The sequence below is a fragment of the Phascolarctos cinereus genome, unplaced genomic scaffold, assembly GCF_003287225.1.
Source record: "Phascolarctos cinereus isolate Bilbo 61053 unplaced genomic scaffold, phaCin_HiC Scaffold_1;HRSCAF=81, whole genome shotgun sequence".
Classification (NCBI taxonomy): Eukaryota; Metazoa; Chordata; class Mammalia; order Diprotodontia; family Phascolarctidae; genus Phascolarctos; species Phascolarctos cinereus.
Window position 1 is genome coordinate 122,723,945 of NW_027555514.1, and position 20,843 is coordinate 122,744,787.

At 37.4% G+C, this 20,843-nt stretch overlaps 1 protein-coding gene across 11 annotated transcripts in view; it reads left to right on the forward strand.

Annotated features, from left to right (window-relative positions):
* CADPS2 (calcium dependent secretion activator 2) overlaps window positions 1–20,843 on the forward strand; it is a 708,547-nt gene that overhangs the window by 475,476 nt on the left and 212,228 nt on the right. For all 11 annotated transcript variants that reach the window (XM_078154013.1, XM_078153999.1, XM_078154004.1 and 8 more), the window contains exons 10-11: window positions 6,712–6,820; window positions 8,088–8,291. In XM_078154013.1, the coding sequence (XP_078010139.1) occupies window positions 6,712–6,820; window positions 8,088–8,291 (313 nt within the window). The remainder of the gene's footprint in view (window positions 1–6,711; window positions 6,821–8,087; window positions 8,292–20,843) is intronic.

Here is a 20,843-nt window from a genome sequence, read left to right on the forward strand (position 1 = left end):
GCCAGATTGTTCATGTGGTGATATGTCAGAAGACTTTCAGGCCAGTTTTCCAAGACTCTTATGAACAAGTTCAGGAAGGACTTAAAATCCATGTTGATTTTAAGAGAGATTTCTTCATATTTTCATGATTTAGTTATACTTAATTTAAAGAACAATGTTTCATAAGAAATCTTTGGTATGTGAAGAACTTTACTGAAGTCCTATATAAGTTGCATTTTAATGCTATAAGTTGCCTTAATGCAAACTAATCCCTAAATGATTCAGATGTTCTGGAGCGGAGTTCTCTCCTCCACCTACAAAATCTTCACCATGACCAAGATCCTATAATGCATTAGGATTTAATGGTTATCTAATGAAGTAGAAGTTGAAGACCTAGAAAACTCTAAGCTCAGCCTCAGGAGTTGAAAAGCCTTAATGGCTAAACAAAGAAATTTTGCCCTAAAACTATGAAAAGGATTCTTTTTTAGCACAATAAAGTGAATAATCTTTTGTTCATTTTCCAAGTAATATGGCAAAAATTCCATTTACATAGGTCCAGAGATAGATAGGTTTTTTTTTTGTGAGCTAAGCAAATGTCTTTGGATTAGAGCAGGCCTGGGGCCTGCTGGGTGCTTACTGCCCCCCAAAGGATTTAGGGAAGCCCAGGAAAAATGTAGAGGATGTAAAAGAAAGTAAAAATGTAATGAATCTTTTGTCCATGTCCCACTTAACCTGCCTTCCTAGTCACTATTGTGCCCATCATGTAGCTTGGCAGGTGGATTGCCACTGTGCATTCTGTCCTGCTTGTCACATGTCACATGTCACATGATACAACCAACCATCATCAGTCTGTCTCTAGCCTGAGAGGAGCGAGAGTTGCATCTTTTCACTGTTTTTGGCCATTACTAGCATTAAACAGGGACAAAGTAAATACAGCCTCACACCAACTGCAGCTGATGCCTGCTGTCTGATGAGTGTCAATAACTTGAGGGCTTCTTCCTCGCCCTTGCTGCATGGCTGCCCTCCAAATTACATGAGTGTTTGGCGCTCTCTCCTAGGTCAGACATTCAGTTCAGTATTTCTTCATGTGTAAGCAGTTTCTGTGGAGATTTTTTGGTTCTAACAGTAAAGTTTTTGGGGTGACTTTGTAAAATGGGTGATAAAAAAATGGAAGCTTGAGTCAGAACATGAATGTTTAGAGTGGACAAATAGATTCTTGTTTACTTACACAAGAGACAAAATATTATACCTTGTTTGCTGAGAAGTAATAGCCGTTTTGAAGGAATATGATCTTCAGTGCCATTTCACATCAAAACATCCTTACTTAAGCAAATTGGACACCAATGAAAAACAAATTAAGCATCCAAATTGTTGAAAAATCTCAGTGGGGAGCAATGGTTTTTCAAGAAAATAAACTCAGAAAATGAGGCAGATACTAAGGTTAGTTTTCAGATTTCTAAGGAAATTGCTGCTGCAGGGAAGTCTTTTACTGAATGTGACTTCATAAAGAAGTGTATGCTGATTGCAATTTCTGGATTATGTCCCACTTGACAAAATAATATTTTTAACATTAACATGATTTCATGGTAAAAATCTTAAGTAGGAAGTGTAATTAATTGATATTAATTGAAATTTCCCTTTTTTAATATAGTTTATTTGCAAAATAGTTTAATCATTAATTATACCTTTACTTAGAAAGTGAGCCACTGAAAACCTACCTGCAGCCTGGAGAAGTTTAGCCTATTTTAATTTTGGCCCCTGCTGACTGCCAAGTTGTACAGATATGGGTTAGAGGCTTACTGACAAGCTGTGAGATAGAGAAAGGAAATTTTTTAAAAAATCATAGGAAGAGAGAAAAAAATTGGGAGAGAAAAATAAGTTATTGCATTGAGCAGGGAGCAACTGAGTGTCTTCTCATAAATAAATGTGAGAGGTTACCTTTTATAACCATGGAAATTATATTGTATTGGGATTCTTTCTCCCCTTACCCCCAACCATCTTGTCAATTGAAATTTAACAATTAAGTACCGGTATGTACTAGGAGCTAGTTATACAGATACTAAAATTAAATAGCCCCCTGCTTCAAGGAACTTATATTTATAGGAAGAGGAAGAGAGATACAACATGCAAACAGATAAAATAAATGCAAACTAATTTGAGAAAGGAGACATCATCACAGTTTGGGGGATTAGGAAAGGTTTTGTGGAGGTGCTGATAGAAATGAAAAGGGAGTGAATTCCAGGATGGAAGAAAGGAGAGACAGTCAATACAAAGATACAGAAGTGGAACATGGGATGATGAGCTTATGGAATAGCTGATCAGCTGGACTAGAATGTAGAGATTTTAAAGAAGAGTAATAATAAAAATAATAATAATAATGATATAGTTAATATAAAATTAATCTTATAAAGTGCTTAGAATCAGATTGTGGAAGGCCTGCAGATCCTTCAGTCAAAGAAAATGAAGGAGAAAATCATAGGATCTCACAGTTGGAAAGGAGGTTAACCTCTGCCTCTACATCATATCTAATAACTGGACATCTAGCCTCTACTTAAAGACTTATAATGAGGTAAAAATACCTCCTGAGATAGGAAGGAAGGAAGGAAAGAAGGAAGGAAGGAAGGAAGGAAGGGAGGGAGGGAAAGAAGGAGGGATTTGTTACATGCTTACTAAGTGCCAAACACTGTGCTGAGTTGTGGGGATACAGATTCAAAAATATAGAGACAATACCTGCTGCCAATGGACCCATGTTCTAATAGGGAAAGACAGTAGGAAAATTAGGACCAGTGAGGGGTCTCTTAATCTGGGAAGTTAGAAGAATACAAAAATGGCAAGTATTGTCAAGGAGGAGTTGGTCAAAATACCTTTATCAAAAGCCATTAGAGTACTGATTTGTTTATAATTCCCTGAACAAGAAGTCAAAAGAGAAGGGTGGAGATAACTCATCCAGTAGAAGTAGATAACTTAATAGAATAATAAATATAGTCTGGAGATGACTAGATGTTGTGGACTGTGTCAATTCATATTCATTCACCAATCAAGACAGCTCAGACCCCAGGGTGGGAATTCCAAAGATGAGTAAATGAAACCCCCCAGGGCATGGTCTTTGGGGGTTTAGTAGTCTTAAGAATGCAACAGTAGAGCAGATAGAAAGAACATAAACTGATTCTAGCCATTCCTCCTCCAATGTGGCTATTGTGAAGTTGATTTTATGGAATGGAGTATAAAACTTTACATTGATCTCTTTTAACTTTCATCTTGTTCAGACCAAAAACTTCAAAAAAGAGGAACAAACAGTTCTCAAAAAGAGAATTGCAAGCTGTTACCAATCATATGAAAGAATCTGTCAAATCCCTAATGATAAGAAAAATCCAAACTACTCTGAGGCAATGTGTCCACCTCAACAAATTGGCAGTGATTACAAAAGACAGGAGTAGTTGGTGTTGGAAGAATTTTGGAAAGAAAAGTACACTAATGCTTTGTCAGTGAAGCTGTGAGTTGGCCCAACCATTCTAGAAAGGAATTTGGGTTAAAAAATGACTGTAATGTCCATACCCTTGGACCCAGAGATTCTACTGCCAGGCATGTCTCAAGGAGGTCATTAACAAAAAGAAAGGATACCATATATATACCAGCATTTTTTATGGCAGCAAAGAAATTAAAGTAAATGCCCACAAATTAGGGGATAGCTAAACAAATAATGGTACATGAATATAATGGAATATTACTGTGCTATAAGAAATTATATAGGTGATAAATACAGAGAAGCATGGAAAGATTTTCATGAATTGATATGAAGTAAAGTAAGCAAAGTCAAGAAATACACACACATATACATATACACACACATATGTACATATACATACACACACATATGCATTCACATAGAACTACAAAAAATTAAATGCAAAGAACAGCAATAAAATAAACAAGATGGAATATTGCAAAATAATTTTTAAATGCTTGACCCCAAAGAAAATATATGAGAAGACACCTCTTCCTTGATCTGTTTTAAGAATTGGTCTCCATATGTGTGGAATATTGCATATGATGTCAGATTTTCTTTGCTGTGTTGATTGGTGTTGCTAAATATTTTTTTCTCTTTCATTTTTTTTAAACTATTTTAAGGAATGGCTCTTTAGTAGTGGAAAGAGATATAGTGAGAAATCTAAGCAATGTAAAAACAAAAGATTTGAGTAAAACCTGTTTAAAAAAACTTATCTTACCCAGTTCATTTCATCTTTCTCCTTCTAGCCTGGTAATATTTTTCTCTGAGTTAGCTGTCTTTCTCACATCCGAAAATTTGTCATGTATGCCCTCTGTGGCATTAACCAAAGAATTAATATACGTATTAGGTATTTTCTAAACTTGTAATTTAGGTAGTACAAAATTATCCCCATTTTACAGATGAAAAATGAGCCTCAATGAAGTGTCACCTTGCAAGAAGTGGTAGATTCAAAATTTAAATGAAAGCCCTCCTGATTATAGTTCTAACATTCTCTTCACCCCTTACATACTAAAAGTGGACTGAATATTTCCATTTTTACTCTTTTAAAGCATCAGGTGGCCACAAGTCTCTTGACTGCCCTGTGATTCTATTTTCACTAATTCATGGTGCCCCAATCCCTGGAAGGACTGCTAGAAAACCAAATATGGGCAGCTTAATATGGAAGGCACTATTAATTTAGTTTGGGATCTAGTAGAAGAAGAGATAGAATTCTTCTGGTGCCAGAAAAGGGTCAACCACTGTTGGAGGGAGAGGGAGGAGGGAGGGAGAAAAATAGCTGCAAAATATTTAGAGGATATCTCTTCTAATCTCTTCATTTTATCAGACCTGGGGGAAGGGGAGGATGTTAAGGTCATGGAATATAACATAATGCCAGAATATAATATAAACCAAAAAATGTGGTCAGGCCTTCAGTTCCTTGGAGCAACGAAAGCATTTGTGAGGACTCATTAGATCAGTAATCCTCTACTTATCCACTGGTCAGAATTCCTATAAATTCATCCTTTTGGTACATTCCTTTTTAAAATATTTTTAAACAGGGGGTGGCTAGGTGGTGGAGTAGATAGAGCTCTGGCCTTGGAGTCAGGAGGACCTGAGTTCAAATGCGGCCTCAGACACTTGCCATTTACTAGCTGTGTGACCCTGGGCAAGTCACTTAACCCCAATTGCCTCACCAAAAAAAAAATAAATAAATAAATGAATTTTAACGGGTCTTGAACCTAGAAATTAATTGAGAGTTAGAGACAAAAACCCTCTAAGTGCCCCAAAATGGCTTCCACAAAGCCTGTACTTGTTACTCCACAGGTTGGGAAGTTGTTTTCTGAACCAAAAATCAGAACATGGACACTTTGATAAAATAAATTCATTTTGTAAAGCTTCATTAAAAGTCTTCAAATGGGGACTGCTCTTGAAGAAGATTCTAATGAAAGAAGTTAAGCCAGTCCCTGGCTTTTCTAGTACAAAGTTTGTTTAACTTCACATTGTACACAGTTCTAAATTGTTGTGTTTCTTTTGGTAATCTTTGGTGCTGCCCAGGCCCAGGCTGTGGGGCCATCACCAGTCATCTTGACTTAGATCTTGCCACTGGACTCTGAAAGGTGAGGCTGACAACTTTGCCTCAAACCCAATTCATTGACAAGTCAAGACATCACCCTCATGATATCATTGGTCCTCTTCAAGAATGAAGGAAGAGGGGCAGCTAGGTGGATGGAGCACCGGCCCTGATGTTAGAAGGACCTGAGTTCAGATCCGGCCTCTGACCAAACACTTGACACTTACTAGCTGTGTGACCCTGGGCAAGTCACTTAACCCCAATTGCCTTTAAAAAAAAAAAAAAAGAATGGGAGAACAACATCCCAGACTGTGGACATAGTATATTAGATATGCTTTGGGAAAGCTCAATAGGAGTCAGGAAGACCTGAGTCCAAATCCAGCTTCAGACACTTGTTAGCTATGTGACCCTGAGCAAGTCATTTAACCTTTGTTTGCCTCAATTTCCTTAGCTATAAAATGGGAATAACAGCGCCTACCTCCAGAGTTGTTGCAAGAATCACATGAGATATTATTTTTGAAGTGTTTGACATAGTGCCTGGCACATAGATTGATGCATAAAAAGTTAAGAAATGTTGCTATTTATTACTTCTCCTTGATCATTTGCAAATCCATTTTGAGGCTCACCAAAGGTGTAGTTATGGAAAGTACTTTTGGAAACAGAAGACAAAATTGAAGAATGGGCAGGTGGCCACTGGTGCCAATACATTATATTCTGGCATTGTTAGCATCTGTAGTGCTGTATTTATAGCACTGTGTTGCCTAAAGATCAAGTGTGAAAAACGACAGACTCATAATATTTAATATGTGCATTACATGTTACAACTTGCTAGGGTATTTGTTATTGTTGTTCCATTGTTTTCAGTTGTGTCTGACTTTTTGTGACTCCATTTGGGATTTTCTTGGCAAAGAGACCAGAGTAGTTGGCCAGTTCCTTGTACAGCTCATTTTACAGATGAGGCAAACTGGACTTAAGTGACTTGCCCAGGGTCGCACATCTACCAAGTGTCTGAAGTCAGATTTGAACTCACAAGCATGCCTTCCTGATTCCAGGCCCTGCACTTTATCCCCTGCACCACCTTGCTGCCCTTTGGGTGATTTAACCTTATTTTCATGAAGAAACTTGAATTTGACAGATAAAATGCAACACATCCACGAATGCTTTTCTTGAGCAGGTCAGCCAGTACACCTTTGCTATGTGCAGTTACAGAGAAAAGAAGTCTGAACCACAGGAGTTAATGCAGCTTGAAGGCTATACTGTGGACTACACAGATCCACACTCAGGTAATTTATTCCATTCATATATTTTTTTTCACCGGCATATGTATCTCAGTATGTAATTCCCTTCATTCTGTGCATTATTCAATGTTTGTTTAAGCCTCGGTTGTCCTTTATTTTCTCAAATATGACTACATTAGATATCTTTTCTATGACAGCTGTTTCATTTGAACTTTAAGAAGAACGTGTTAGCCTCTTAAGAGTTTCCAGATTTCTTGACTGACAAAAAAGATTTTCTGGAAAATAAGCAACAGACACTTTCTTTCTAAAATCCAAAAAACTCTACAGTAACTTAGGGTAGGGGGAAAAACTCCCAGAAATAAACTTAATGACAAGGACTCTCCTCCTTATCCTCTTTCTAGATTCAACCAGAGAACCCGAGAACAAAGCCCAGTCCTGCTTACTCGCTGGGAGCTCTTTCTAATCAGCCTGGTTTGCTCCTGTGTAAAACAAAGAGGTTGGCCTAAGTAACCTCCAAGGTCTCTTTCCGCCTCAGATCTTATCATCTTTCCACCAATAAGAATTAGAGCACAGCTATGTGAAATTTTAAGGCTCCAAAACATGCTTATTGAATTAATAACTAATAAAAGTCAATTACTGTGGTTGAGCAGTGCTTATTAACAGTACTGGTGGTTTTGATCAATGGAAAGAAAGACCATAAGAAGGAGGGACAGTTCTCTTCTAAAAAGACCATAAATCGTTCTTTTTGGTCTCATTTGAAAGTTAATGTCAAACATTAAAAAAAAAAAGCCTGTGTGTTAGTTGATTGAATTAATGCAACATGGTCAGTTCTTTATCTTCCCTACCAGTTTTGATTTCCCTGGGCTAACCAAGAAAGAGCCCAATAATAAAAAGATACTTTCTCTTTAGAAATTCAATCATGTGTTTCACCTGCAAATAGAATGGCAAGTGTTCCAAAGAGTGAGACTGTCTTCTCTAATAAGAAATATTTCAAGAAACTTATAAGATATATTTCAGTAGGGGAATAAATGTGTGGCTTTCAAGTGGTCATTGCCCATAGGGTGTCAGTTTCCTCGAGTTGTTATATTTTTTAAGTGATATGATAAATGAAAATTTTCTTTAGTTTCCTTTCATACCTTTCTGTAGCTCTTACCTATAAACATTATAAGTGATAAGCTACTCATATAGCTCTCCATCAGTAGTCAGTAATTTTCTATTAGAGAGTTTAATAAAGGGGATAAAAATCTTTTAATTTTACACATATCTCAAAGTAGGAGTTTTATTTTAATCATGTTTATACTTATTTCTTCAGGACTTCAGGGTGGCCAGATGTTCTTTAATGCTGTTAAAGAAGGAGATACTGTAATATTTGCCAGCGACGATGATCAAGATAGGATATTATGGGTCCAGGCTATGTACAGGGCAACAGGTCAGTCATATAAACCTATTCCTGCAACTCAGACCCAGAAGCTGAATCCCAAAGGAGGAACTGTCCATGCAGATGCTGCTCAGCTTTGTAAGTTATTTTTTAAAAATAATTTGATTATCAATTAATAAGCTTAATGTGATATAAAATTGTCTAATGTAAATTTGTACAGTTTTATAGTTTATACAGTTTTGCAGTTAAACTGGTTCCTAATTAAATAAAAATAGTTCATTTTAATACACATGCAACCAATTATCTAATTTTTTTTACATAAATCTTAGACTAATGATTCCCAACCTTGGTTCAGCAACACACCAGGGTGTCTCCAGTAATTTCAAGAGTGTGTCACAAAAGTCTTCAGAAACTATCAAGGCAAAATTCAGTTTAATTCTCCATAATTTCAAAGATAAATCGATGCTAGAGAGGAATTTTTAATGGTATTGAAAAATGACACAAAACCAAATAGTGATTGGATACCTCATACCAAAAATCTAGGAGTCATTATTTTGAACTGTTAAAAGTAGATGAGCTTTAAAAGATTTCTTTCTCTCCTAAGGTGTTTTAGCAGTATTATACTATTAATTACATTATCATACCAATTATTTAAAAAATGTTTCATGAGCCCTAAGTCATTGCATTAATACCAATTCTTTAATCCTTTGTTATTAGTCATTTTTGTTTTACTGTATGTTTCTATACATCATCAAGAACTGTGTACTTAGATTTCACGTATTACCATAATTAGTTACAAAAAGCATAAATGCCAATTAGTAGAACCATTTTCAAGTGAAAGTTAAATTTTTATAGCAAAATCTCATTATTTTCAATCATGTTCTTCTTCTTGAATGTTTTCAAAGACTTGATGGGTTTCCCAGAATATGTGTGATTGTTCATCCTGCCTTTAACCTGTGGCTTCTCCCCTCCCCCCTATGTTTTCTCTCATCTTCATGTACTCTTAGACATTCTTTACCCAGGTGTGTATAGCTTTTGCCCATTTTGTTCCCTTTCCCTCCTTCTAATTGATCAAGTAACTTCTCTCTCTTCTCCTAAGACCCCATTCTTCAGAATCTTTTTTTTTGAGGAAGCTTTAAACCAAGTCAACTTAAACAAATTATACTTGAAGAACATCTAGCACTAGAAAAAATTTAAACTCAAAAGCATATGGAAGTGATTATTGATAAATCAAAATAAATTAATAAAATTTTAAAAAATAAAAAATAAAAAAAGAACATCCAGCACTCAGAATGTGCTAATATGACAACTAAGAAACTCATCAGCAGAGGTTAGACACAAAGTGATTAAGCTGTTTGTGAAGAGGTGGCTTGTAGATTGTCAGTGTCCACCCTCATGAAATAATAGGTCAGCTGAAGTTGAAGTATAAGCAACAAGCAGTAATAGAAAAATCACATATTTAGGGTTGAATGGATTACAAAGTATGTTCCCAACAACAACCCTGTGAGATAGATGGCACAGAAAATTATTATCCCCATTTTGCAAATGAATAGACTGAGGTTCAGAGAGACTAAGTGAATTATCCTCATCAAGTCAGCAAGGTAGTAGAAGGACCAGAATTTGAACCAAAGCCGACTTACTCCAAGTTCAGTATGCTTTCTATTATACCACACTGCCCTCATGTATCAAAAGCATGTTAAGAACAGTGCAAATATTCCTACTCTTAAAATTAACATCAGCAACCTCAGTTAAAGTCCTATCTTGAAGTTTCATTACTGTTAAATTTTGAACCTGGATTCTCCCAAAATATACTTTACATATACATATGCATAGATCTATATGATAGCCAATATTTATTTAATACTAAATATCTACCAGGCACTGTGCTAAGCACATTACAAATATTATCTTATCTGATCCTCACAACAACTCTGGGAGGTAGGTGTTATTATCCCCATGTACATTTGGGGTTAAGTGACTTGCCCAAGGTCACACAGCTAATAAGTATCTGAGGCCGAATTTGAACTCAGTTCTTCCAGACTCTAGGCCTGGCACTGTAACATCTAGCTGCCTAAGGACTCATATTGATGATTTTGAAGATTTGCTGAAGTGTGAAACAATAATACTCCTAAAAGAAAAGTTGAGGGATGTAAGCAGGGTGTCTTTTTACTTTGTGAAATGTATTACTTTCTGCAGAAAATCAATTGCATCAATCTAAGGATTTCTAACATCCGCTATGTTTGCACACTCCTGCGTCTTAACCCACTGCTTTCCTTGGGCTGTCCTAAAGCATTCAGCAATAATAAGACATTCTTCTTGGAATTGTATTCCTCATCATTTCTTCCCATTTTGTCTTTTACTTTGTGCTTTTCCCTCTTTTTTAATGTTTCCATTCTATTTCTGTCTTTCCTATTTTACATTTGATATTAAAGGTGTCCCTTCTAGAATATTACACTGTGCCTTGAGTTCTTTAGAGGAAAACACACCGTGTTAGAAAATTAATAAGTAAACAATATATGTCAAATTTATTCAGTAATTGAGTGCTATGTCCTACACAAAACTAAACATAGATTTTGGTCGCTGTATTTGACATATTCATAAAGAAAAAGAACACATATGAGAAAGAGTAGGAATACACTGATTTTGGATCACAAGAAGAAGACATATGCATGTGTGATTATTCATCTGAGTTACCATGAGGCAGCAGAAGGCCATTGGACAAGTAGCCAGTAGTTATGAACAGTAACACAGTAATAACAAGGAATTATGAAGAAGAAATGGGCTAGGTTGAGGGAGCCAAGAGGTAGAATAGCAGAAAGAAATATAGGTAAGCTCTGCCTCTCCTCCCCAAACCACCCTCCAGTACCTCCGGAGAGATCTAAAAAATGTGCCAGATCAAATCCTGAATAGGAAATCCAAGAAAAATTCACAGTGAGTCATTTTTTTTCCCCAGTCTACATCATCACAGGGAAAAAGTGAGGTCTGTAGATCTCCAGAGAGAAGCTGTGTACCACAGCAAAAAAAAAAGGGTCCAGATCTAGCAAAGAGGGAGACCGCCTTGTCAAGGTGCAGGAATAGATGCCAACTGGCAGTGATGTGGCTTCCTAGTCCATTCCAGGTGACAGATTCAAGGTGAATTGCTTCTGGGATGGTGTTCCAGCAAAAGGAGAAGTCAGCAGGTGTAGGCTGTGTTCCAAACAAAGGGCGTGTTCAAAAGAAGGAAGCAGCTGTGTGGTTTTGACTCCAGGAGTGGATGGGAAAAAAAAAATAAGATAAAGCAAAAACAACTGACCTGAAAAACATATCAAGGAGAGAAAATTTAGGAAACATTTGACTACCTGAAAGCCATTAAAAAAAAATGATCTTAGACATCTTATTTCAAGAACCCTTAAAAGAAAACTTCCCAAATCTCTTTAAAACCAGAGGGCAAAGTAGAAACAGAAAGAAATATTCACAAACAGAATCACCATTCACCTTCTAAAAGAAATGCCAAAATGAAAACTCCCAGGAACATTATAGACTAAATCCAGAGCTTCCAAAGGTCAAAGAAAAAAATACTGGAAGCAACCAGACAGAAAAAAATTCAAGTACCAAGGAGCCATATGCAGAATCACACATGATTTAACAGCCATTAATATAAAGAAGCAGAGAGCTTGGGATATTATATTCCAGAACAGAAAGCGTATACACACACACAACACACACACACCACACACACACACACACACACACACATATACACACATATATTTATGCATATATGTATATGTATGTATGTATTTAAGAGGAGAAAATGGGTCTTTAATGAAATAGAGATCTTCTAAGCATTCCTGATGAAAAGACCAAAGCTGAAAAACTTTGAAGTACAAACACACGTCATAAGAAACACAAATAAGTAAACATGAGTGAATAATCATAATAGAAAAAACAAGGATAAACTGTTTACATTCTAATTTAGGGAGATGATAACATGTGTCCCCTCAGAAACATATCATAATCAGGGGGTCACTGAGGGAGTCTAATTAAAGAGCAAGCCTTGGAGTGGTTGTACTGGTTTGATTATTTAAAAAGAAGGATGGAAAGAGAAGGAAGAGGAAATACACTAGGAGGGGCTTGGGAAAAAGTTGAGAAAAAATATCTAGCATAACTGGGTGCACAAATAGAAGTCTATACATACAAGGAGGAAGGGGTGGGGAGGAACAGTTGATATTTGAACATAACTCTCACTTGGATTGGACAAAGTAGGGAAAATACACAATGTGGTAGAAAAATACCAAAAAATATTTTTGAAAAAATATTCAACAGGGAAGTAGGAGGGAAAGGGGAGAAGAGAATAAGGAAGATATATAAAAGGTGGCAAAGATTTGGAAACCAAGGGGGTTCCTGACAATTGGGAAATGACTGAACAAGTTATAGAATATAAATGTGATGGAATACTATTGTATTATGAGAATGAAGGGAATGGTTTTAGAAAAAAAACTAGGAAGATTTGTATGAATTAATGCAGAATGAGGTGAGCAGAACTAGGAGAACAGTTTTTATAGTGATAGCAACGTAGGAAAGATAAATAACTTTGAAATCTAAGGAACTGAGCAATAGAACAACTGGCAATGATTCCAGAAGACTCCTCATTAAGCACGATACGTACCTCCCTATAAGGAGGTGATGTACTCTTACTGATTTACTGATGTACTGATTGAGGCATTTTTTTGACGTGGCCAATGCAAGAATTTGTGTGTGTGTGTGTGTGTGTGTGTGTGTGTGTAAAATAGCTATAGTGTTTTTCTTTCTTATGCATTTGGAAAGGGGAAAGTTTGGTTTTTGTTGATTGGAAAAAAAATTTAATTTTTAAACATAAACTCTTCTTTGCCAAAACTAAGAGAAAGCTGATCAACAACCCACAAATTCTGTAGATATCCACACAATGGGAGGAGAACTTTTAAAAGTGCCCTCATTGTGTTGGATGGACTCCGTGGATAGGTTTTAAACTACATCATTAAAGGTAGTATTTCGATCAATAAAATAAAAAATGTTTGAGTAATCATCTCAAAAATAAGGTTTTCTAATTTCTTCTTAAGCTTTGTGTCTTTAAACTGCTTCGAATAATTTCTTTTATGAGTCCTAAGTAAATGGTGATTAGAATATGACTCACTGGTCCCAGTTTATCACAAGAAGTGGGAACCTCTGTGGAGTATTCAGATTAGGACATGGAATTCTTTGTAAACCACAGAAGTAGTTATTGGCAACATAATTGCTAGCATTTATACAGCACTTTAAAGTTTCAAATCATTTTACAAATATCTGATTTGATTCTCACAACAACCCTAGGAGGTAGATGCTATTATTGTCCCCATTTTACAGATGAGGGAACTGAAGCAGAGAGAAGTTAAGTGACTTTCCCAGGGTTCCACAGCCAATAAGTGTTAAGGCAGGATTTGAACTCAGTTCTGATTGACTCCAAGTCTGCCATTTCGCTGCCTCTAACCTGATAACCTCAGGCACAAAGAATGACATTGAAGAAATTACCATTATCAAGCCAAGTCAACAAAGCCAGAAGTAATCAAGGATTGGGCAATTAGGCAAATAAAAGCAATTAGATGGATAGATAGAGATATATAGTTATATATAATATATATGTATGTATGTATGTTGAAGGGCTAATTAATAGAGCAACTAAATAGTAAAAAAAAAAGATGATAGAAAATGACTGGAATGATAGGAAAATATATGGAAAAAGAAGTTAGAGGACTTTGCCCATTATAATAGTTGAAATTTGAGGAGAGCAGACAAGGAAGTTTCATATTGTGGGGGACTCTGGTGTGAAAATTCCCTCCTCTGATGTAGATGAGCAAGTCATTCTTAACTTAATCTTCAACAGCTGCCTGGGAGCACTGAAAAATTAAGCAACCTCCTCACTGTCATATAGATAATATGTACCAAAAGTAGGTTTTGAACCCAGATCTCCATAGCTCAAAATCTGGTCTTCCATACTATGCTGCCTCTCATTTGAAATAATAGTGAGTGGTCTTACCTTTGGTCCTTTGAATGCTTACAGCAAGACAATTCAACTCTTCCTGTCACCTGCTTTATGAGAAGCCTGCAACATCCTTGCGTGAGCTCTGAGGCAGTGCCATGTACACTGTCGGTGCTCAGTAATTCTTAGCAGATGATGAACTCCCAACAGGAAGTCATCAACTGACATAAGAAATGTCTCAGTCTTCATTTTGCAAAGCAACCCATATAATACCCATGAGGTAGGTAGCATATCTGTTGGTAGGAGAAAAGAGTGAATATTAGAAACAGTACAGAAAAGCGTACCATCAGTGGTGATTTCTAGCTATAGGTGGTATCAAAGGCTAGTCAGAGCCAGTCAGAATTCAGCTCCTATCTTCATGGTGTTGGGATCCCAGAGGTCACATCATCTATGGCCACTTGGGAGATTAGCAGAAAGGGAGAGGGAGAGAAAAGAGGGAAGTATGATAGGTTTAATTTCTAGCCTGGCATTTTTGAAGGAGTGCATGAAACCCAGAGAGACACACACATTAATGTCTCTGCATGTGGTAGATAGACACATTTTTTTGGCTGCCAAAAAGAAAATACAAACAGCAGACCAAAAGTCAGGAATAATAAATTTTTGTATAATCTCTTCATCAGACACTGTTGTATACTCCTTTCCTAGTGTTTTAGGGGTTTTATTCTGTGATTCAGGCAATGATTTGGTGGTGATGCTCTTCAGAAAAGAAATCTAATGCCCTTCCTCCCACTCCATCTCTTAATAAATAAAGTACTTTAACAACAAGTTACTACTTCAGTGCTGTGTTCTTTGCATAGTAACATGAGAGTAGGAAAATCAGTTTATAAGAGAAAAGACCAACCTAGTCAACAGAATAACTCAAAGCAAATAAAACTCTTTAGGACAATGTCCTTAAACCCGTCATAACTAGCTCACATAAACTGACCTTAAAGGACCAGCTCCCCACACAAAATAGAAGTACCTCTAGAGATGGTATTAACTCCCTTCTCTCTAGAACTAAACATAATGCTTTCAAACTCAGACGTTTAGGGAATTCCATGAAGGCAAGGTGGGGCAGCTACATGGCACAGTGGATAGAGCACTGGGCTTGTAATCAAGAAGGCTTATCTTCATGAATTCAAATCAGGCCTCAGACATTTATTAGCTATGTGACCCAGGGCAAGTCACTTAACCCTCTTTGCCTCAGTTTTCTCATTCCTCCAGAATCTTTGCCAAGAAAACCCCCAGTGGGGTCATGAAGAGTTAGACAAGACTGAAATGACACAACAACAATAAAAAGGAAGGCAAGGCACTCTAACTTCTGTGAAAATAATGGCACAAGTGGTATTCAAGCTTTTTTTTTTAAACCACTTTTTGCTAACCACCTAAATTCATTAATACTCTTTTCTAGGTTGCAGGAGACTTCCAAATGAAATGCTCTTAGTTTTTTTTTTTCCCCTTCACTCTTACCCTCCCCATCTGTTTATTCTGATTTCCTGCAATTAAAAAAAAAAAAAAAAGAAAAAACCTAGTGAGATAGGCTAGAAACTAGAATGAGGGTGTGGTTAGATAATGCAAAACAAATACATTAGAGACTCAAAGAGCCAACAGATTCACTGAGCTCTGGGATCCTTATACAAAATATTTAAAGGTTTTATTTCAGCCTATTCACTAGACTGACAATCAGCAGTGTGGAACTGGACCTTGCAACAGACATGTTGATTAGTTCTAACTATTGTGATAAATCTATTTCAACCACAGGTAGGACAGAGCCGTAAAAATTCAGCTTTCCTCAAATGGCAGATTCCCACTAAAAATTGGGGTCTTAGCTTAGAAAAACGAGAATATTGCTATAAATCTATTTCAAACTGAAGTCATTAGAATTTGAAGCATATGTAGTAATCATAATCTCTTGATGTTTGCCTTTACGTGTAACCTTTTTCTTCTTTCTTCTCTCCGCTTTCCTATAAGACTCGTACCTCAGGGAAGGGCAATTTTTATGGTTGTTTAGAGGATGTTAGGAAACAGGAATTAAATTAAATTAAATTAAAGATGGTAATTAATACATAGAACAATAATTTGATAACTTAAACCCACTATATTTTTCATTAATTTTTTGCTTACCTGCCAGCTGGTAAAGGTAAGTATCTTTATGTTTCCTTATTTAAATATCACACATTCTTTTTTTAAGTAAGAAGTTTGATTTCCAAAAGAAAATTATGATAAAAATGTGCCATACAAGAATATTCTTCCACATGTTTTGAGCCAGATGAAAAATTGCTAATTCTTATGCATTTTATACCATTCAATTAATTTTATTTAAAAATTATTGAACACCTCCTATAATGTGGAATACACTATGCTTGTCATTGGGAACACAAAGAAAAATATATCAGTACCTTCCTCTCAGAAGCTTAAGGGATGCAACATTTACATAGACAAAAATAGCAGGGTGATTTAAGAAGGGAAAGAGCACGGGGCAGCTAGATGGTACAATGGATAGACCACTGGCCCTAGAGTCAGGAGGACCTGAGTTCAAATCCAGCCTCAGGTACTTGACACTTACTAGCTGTGTGACCCTGGGCAAGTCACTTATCCTCATTGCCTAGCCAAAAGAAGAAGAAGAAGAAGAAGAAGAAGAAGAAGAAGAAGAAGAAGAAGAAGAAGAAAAGAAAGGAAAGAACATTAAGTATTGGGGACATTGGGGAAGGCTTTATAGAGGTTATAGTATTGGGCTGTCATAGGTAAAACCATAGGATTCAGAGGATTGCTTCTCAGAGGAGCAATGCATTCTAGGCATTTGGCAGTTGCTTGTACAAAGGCTCTAAATCAGGAGATAACAGATTAATAGAAGGAATACCTAGTAGCCTTATCTGACTGAAATGTAACATATGTGAAGGGTCATTGTTAAAGACAGAACAAGGGAGAGGAGCCAAGATGGTGGAATGAAAGGAAGCAGTACAGCTGAACTCTCCTCCCCAAACTACTCCAGACAGATCTAGAAAATGCACCAGACCAAACCTTGATGGGGAGAAATTCAGAAAAAGTCACAGTGAGTCATTTGTCCAACCCAGCTTAGCATGGGGAGACAGACAAGGAGGTCTGTGCACACTGGGGCAGGTCAAGCAATGAGCAAGCATCCAGAGCACTTGGGTGCCCAGGTAGAGGCAGTGTACCTGGGCAGGAGGAGGTACCAGAGCTAGATGGGCCATTGTGACAGGGACAAGTGTGAACAGGCAGTGATGTTGCTTACAGTTCCATGTCATAGATCCAAAGTGGAGAGAGAAGACAACCTGGGCAGAAGAGTTACATTCCCTGGTAAGGAGGTCCTGGCCCATGCCCAAGGAAAGGAGGAAGTTCAGAAACCAGAAGAAGCAAGCTGCAGGCTGGGCTGAAAAGGAGACCCTGCTTTGTGGCTGAGCTGAGCGAAAACCAGCACATACCAACGGACAGCCTACATTTCTGACACTGAGCCAACAGCTTTCCAAGCTGGCTGATTTGGGTACAGTGCAACAGCAGTCCCACATGCCTGGAACAGACTAATACCTCCCTCTATTAGAAGCTCCTTCAGAGCTCAGCCGAAACACTGTCCTCTACACAAAGGCTTTTCTGATCCCTGCAAGCTACTTGTAACATCTTCTTCCAAGCTACTTCGTCTTTTTTTTTAATGTTATATATGTAAATTTTATCTCACCAATTTAATGAAAGTTCCTTAAAAGCAAGGACTGTTTCATCTTTTTGTACTTGTATCCCCAATGCCTAACAGTGCCTGGAATGTAGGAAGTTGTTTAATAAATGCTTGTGGATTGATTTGATTGATATTAACCTAAAGGGTTTCCAAGAGATCAATTTAAAGCAGAATTCAAAAAAATTCTCAATTGAAGTATAAACTTCACTGCAACTTCTTAGTCTTACCTTTCCTAACTGAACTAACAAAACTTCTCATCTCTATTAACATTGAACAATAGCCAGCTTCCTAAATTAATGTTGAAAATTAACCTGATTGTGAAAGACACAGACCAAAGCAGTCAAAATAGTGAGAAATCCCATCAATGAAGGTCCCAAAGCATCTGAATCTTCAGTAACTAATAGAAAGGCAGCAGAGACAAAACATTCTAGGTACTTAATTTTTTTCCTTATCCTATAACCTCGTCTACCTCTTCTTCGGGATATTTGCATTCACTAGCAATGTTTGGAATGTGTAAAGTACCAACTAATAGATGTGCCTTCTCAGTGCTATAACCTAACAGTTATGTTAATGCACAGATAATAGATATAAACATACTTCTCATATCTTCTTCCCTATTCACCACTTACTATACCTCAATTTATACTGACTCAGTTTCCTTAATGATCCACCTGGTCTTAATTCCTAGCAGAATCTGTTTCCTTTGGGCTTATATAATATGAATTTGGCATAATTCAGCAAATATTTATTAAGCATATTCTATGGGCAATACTGAAAAAGACTGAATGATTGCAGAAAATTACAGGGGCACTCATCACTGAAAAAAAAAGACAATCTATGCATACATAAGGGATTGTTCTTGATTAAAATCGAGAAAGGTATAAGCGAATTTTGACAGACAATAGCCTGCAGCAGACCAGATATTAATACTCACATAATTTACTTGAAAGATGCAGTTTATTCAAAATCCAGCCGTGATTACTTTTTGTTGATTAGGAAAAGGCCTTGGGTTGAGTAGAGTAAAATGTCCTCTTCTAAGCCTTCCTCCAACAAACTGACCTCTATTTATATGTTAAAATGAAAGAGGCAACCACTTGGGGGGCAGAGCCAAGATGGCGGAGTGAAAGCAGTGACTTGCTTGAGCTCTCCCCCAAACCCCTCCAAATACTCATAAAAAATGGCTCTAAACAAATTCTGAAGCAGCAGAACCCACAAAAAGACAGAGTGAAACAAATTTCCCGCCCAAGACAACCTGGATGATTGATCAGAAAGGTGTATCACGTGGCTGGGAGCCAGCGCGCTGGGGCACAGCGCAGCGTGCGCATGCAGGCTGCAGCAAACCTGGAGCAGGCCTCAGAGGACTGAATCACGGGCAGCTGTGGAGGTTTCCAGACTCCTCAATCCACAATGCCAAAGACAACTTAGAAGGTCAGTGGGAAAAGTCTGTTTCTGTCGGTGGTCAGAGAGGAAGGCGGGTTTCAGCTCCATTCCCCAAGAGCGTGGCCCTGGGGGGGAGGGGCAGCTGCTTCCCGAGCTACCGGCCCACAGACTGAGGGGGAATCCAGTGGCTGATCAGAGGGGGACTGCAGGAATCTCTTGCTTTGCCCGTGTGTGGATCTGGGTCACAGTTCTGGGCGGCAATGCTGGCCTGGTGGAGCTTGTAGTGGCTGTGGAGAGAAACCCCTCCTCACAGTTACGGGACAGAAAGGAATACTTGTGGTCACAGGCCAGGAAAGGAGTAAACACCTCACCCCTCATCATACCACCTTGGAAGAACTGAAAATTTACAGGGCCCTACAAGTATCTCTGAAAACAGCTACACAAACCCCTGAAGCTTGGGACAGTACACTCTCCACATTGGAAGCAGACTCTTACCTTAACAAAGAGTTTAAAACTCAAGTAATTGGCCACGATCATGAGCAAGCAGCCCAAAAAGAGTCAGACTATATTATCTTACTTTGGTGAAAAAGAAGATCAAAATATACAACCAGAAGAAGACAACAAAGTCAAAGCTCCTACATCCAAAGCCTCCAAGAAAAATATGAATCAGTCCCAGGCCTTGGAAGAGCTCAAAAGGGATTTTGAGAAGCAAGTAAGGGAAGTAGAGGAAAAACTGGGAAGAGAAATGAGAGTGATGCAAGAAAATCATGAAAAACAAGTCAACAGCTTGCTAAAGGAGACCCAAAAAATACTGAAGAAAATAACACTTAAAAAACAGCCTAACCCAAATGGCAAAAGAGGTCCAAAAAGCCAATGAGGAGAAAAATGCCCTAAAAAGAAAAATTGGCCAAATGGAAAAGGAAGTCCAAAAGATTACTGAAGAAAATACTTCCTTAAAAATTAGAATAGAGCAATTGGAAGCTAGTGACTTTATGAGAAATCAAGACACTGTAAAACAAATCCAAAAGAATGAAAAAAGAAAACAATGTGAAATATCTCATTGGAAAAACAACTGACCTGGAAAATAGATCCAGGAGAGAGAATTTAAAAATTATTGGGACTATCTGAAAGCCATGATAAAAAAAAGAGCCTAGACATCATCTTTCAAGAAATTATCAAGGAAAACTGCCCTGATATTTTAGAACCAGAGGGCAAAATAGAAATTGAAAGAATCCACAGATCTCCTCCTGAAAGAGATCCCCAAAGGAAAACTCCTAGGAATATTGTAGCAAATTCCAGAGTTCCCAGGTCAAGGAGAAAATATTGCAAGCTGCCAGAAAGAAACAATTCAAGTACTGTGGAAACACAATCAGGATAACACAAGATTTAGCAGCTTCTACATTAAAGGACCACAGGGCATGGAATATAATATTCCGGAGGGCAAAGGAGATAGGATTACAACCAAGAATCACCTACCCAGCAAAACTGAGTATAATCCTTCAGGGGAAAAAATGGTCATTCAGTGAAATAGAGGACTTTCAAGCATTCCTGATGAAAAGACCAGAGCTGAATAGAAAATCTGACTTTCAAATACAGGACTCCAGTGGAA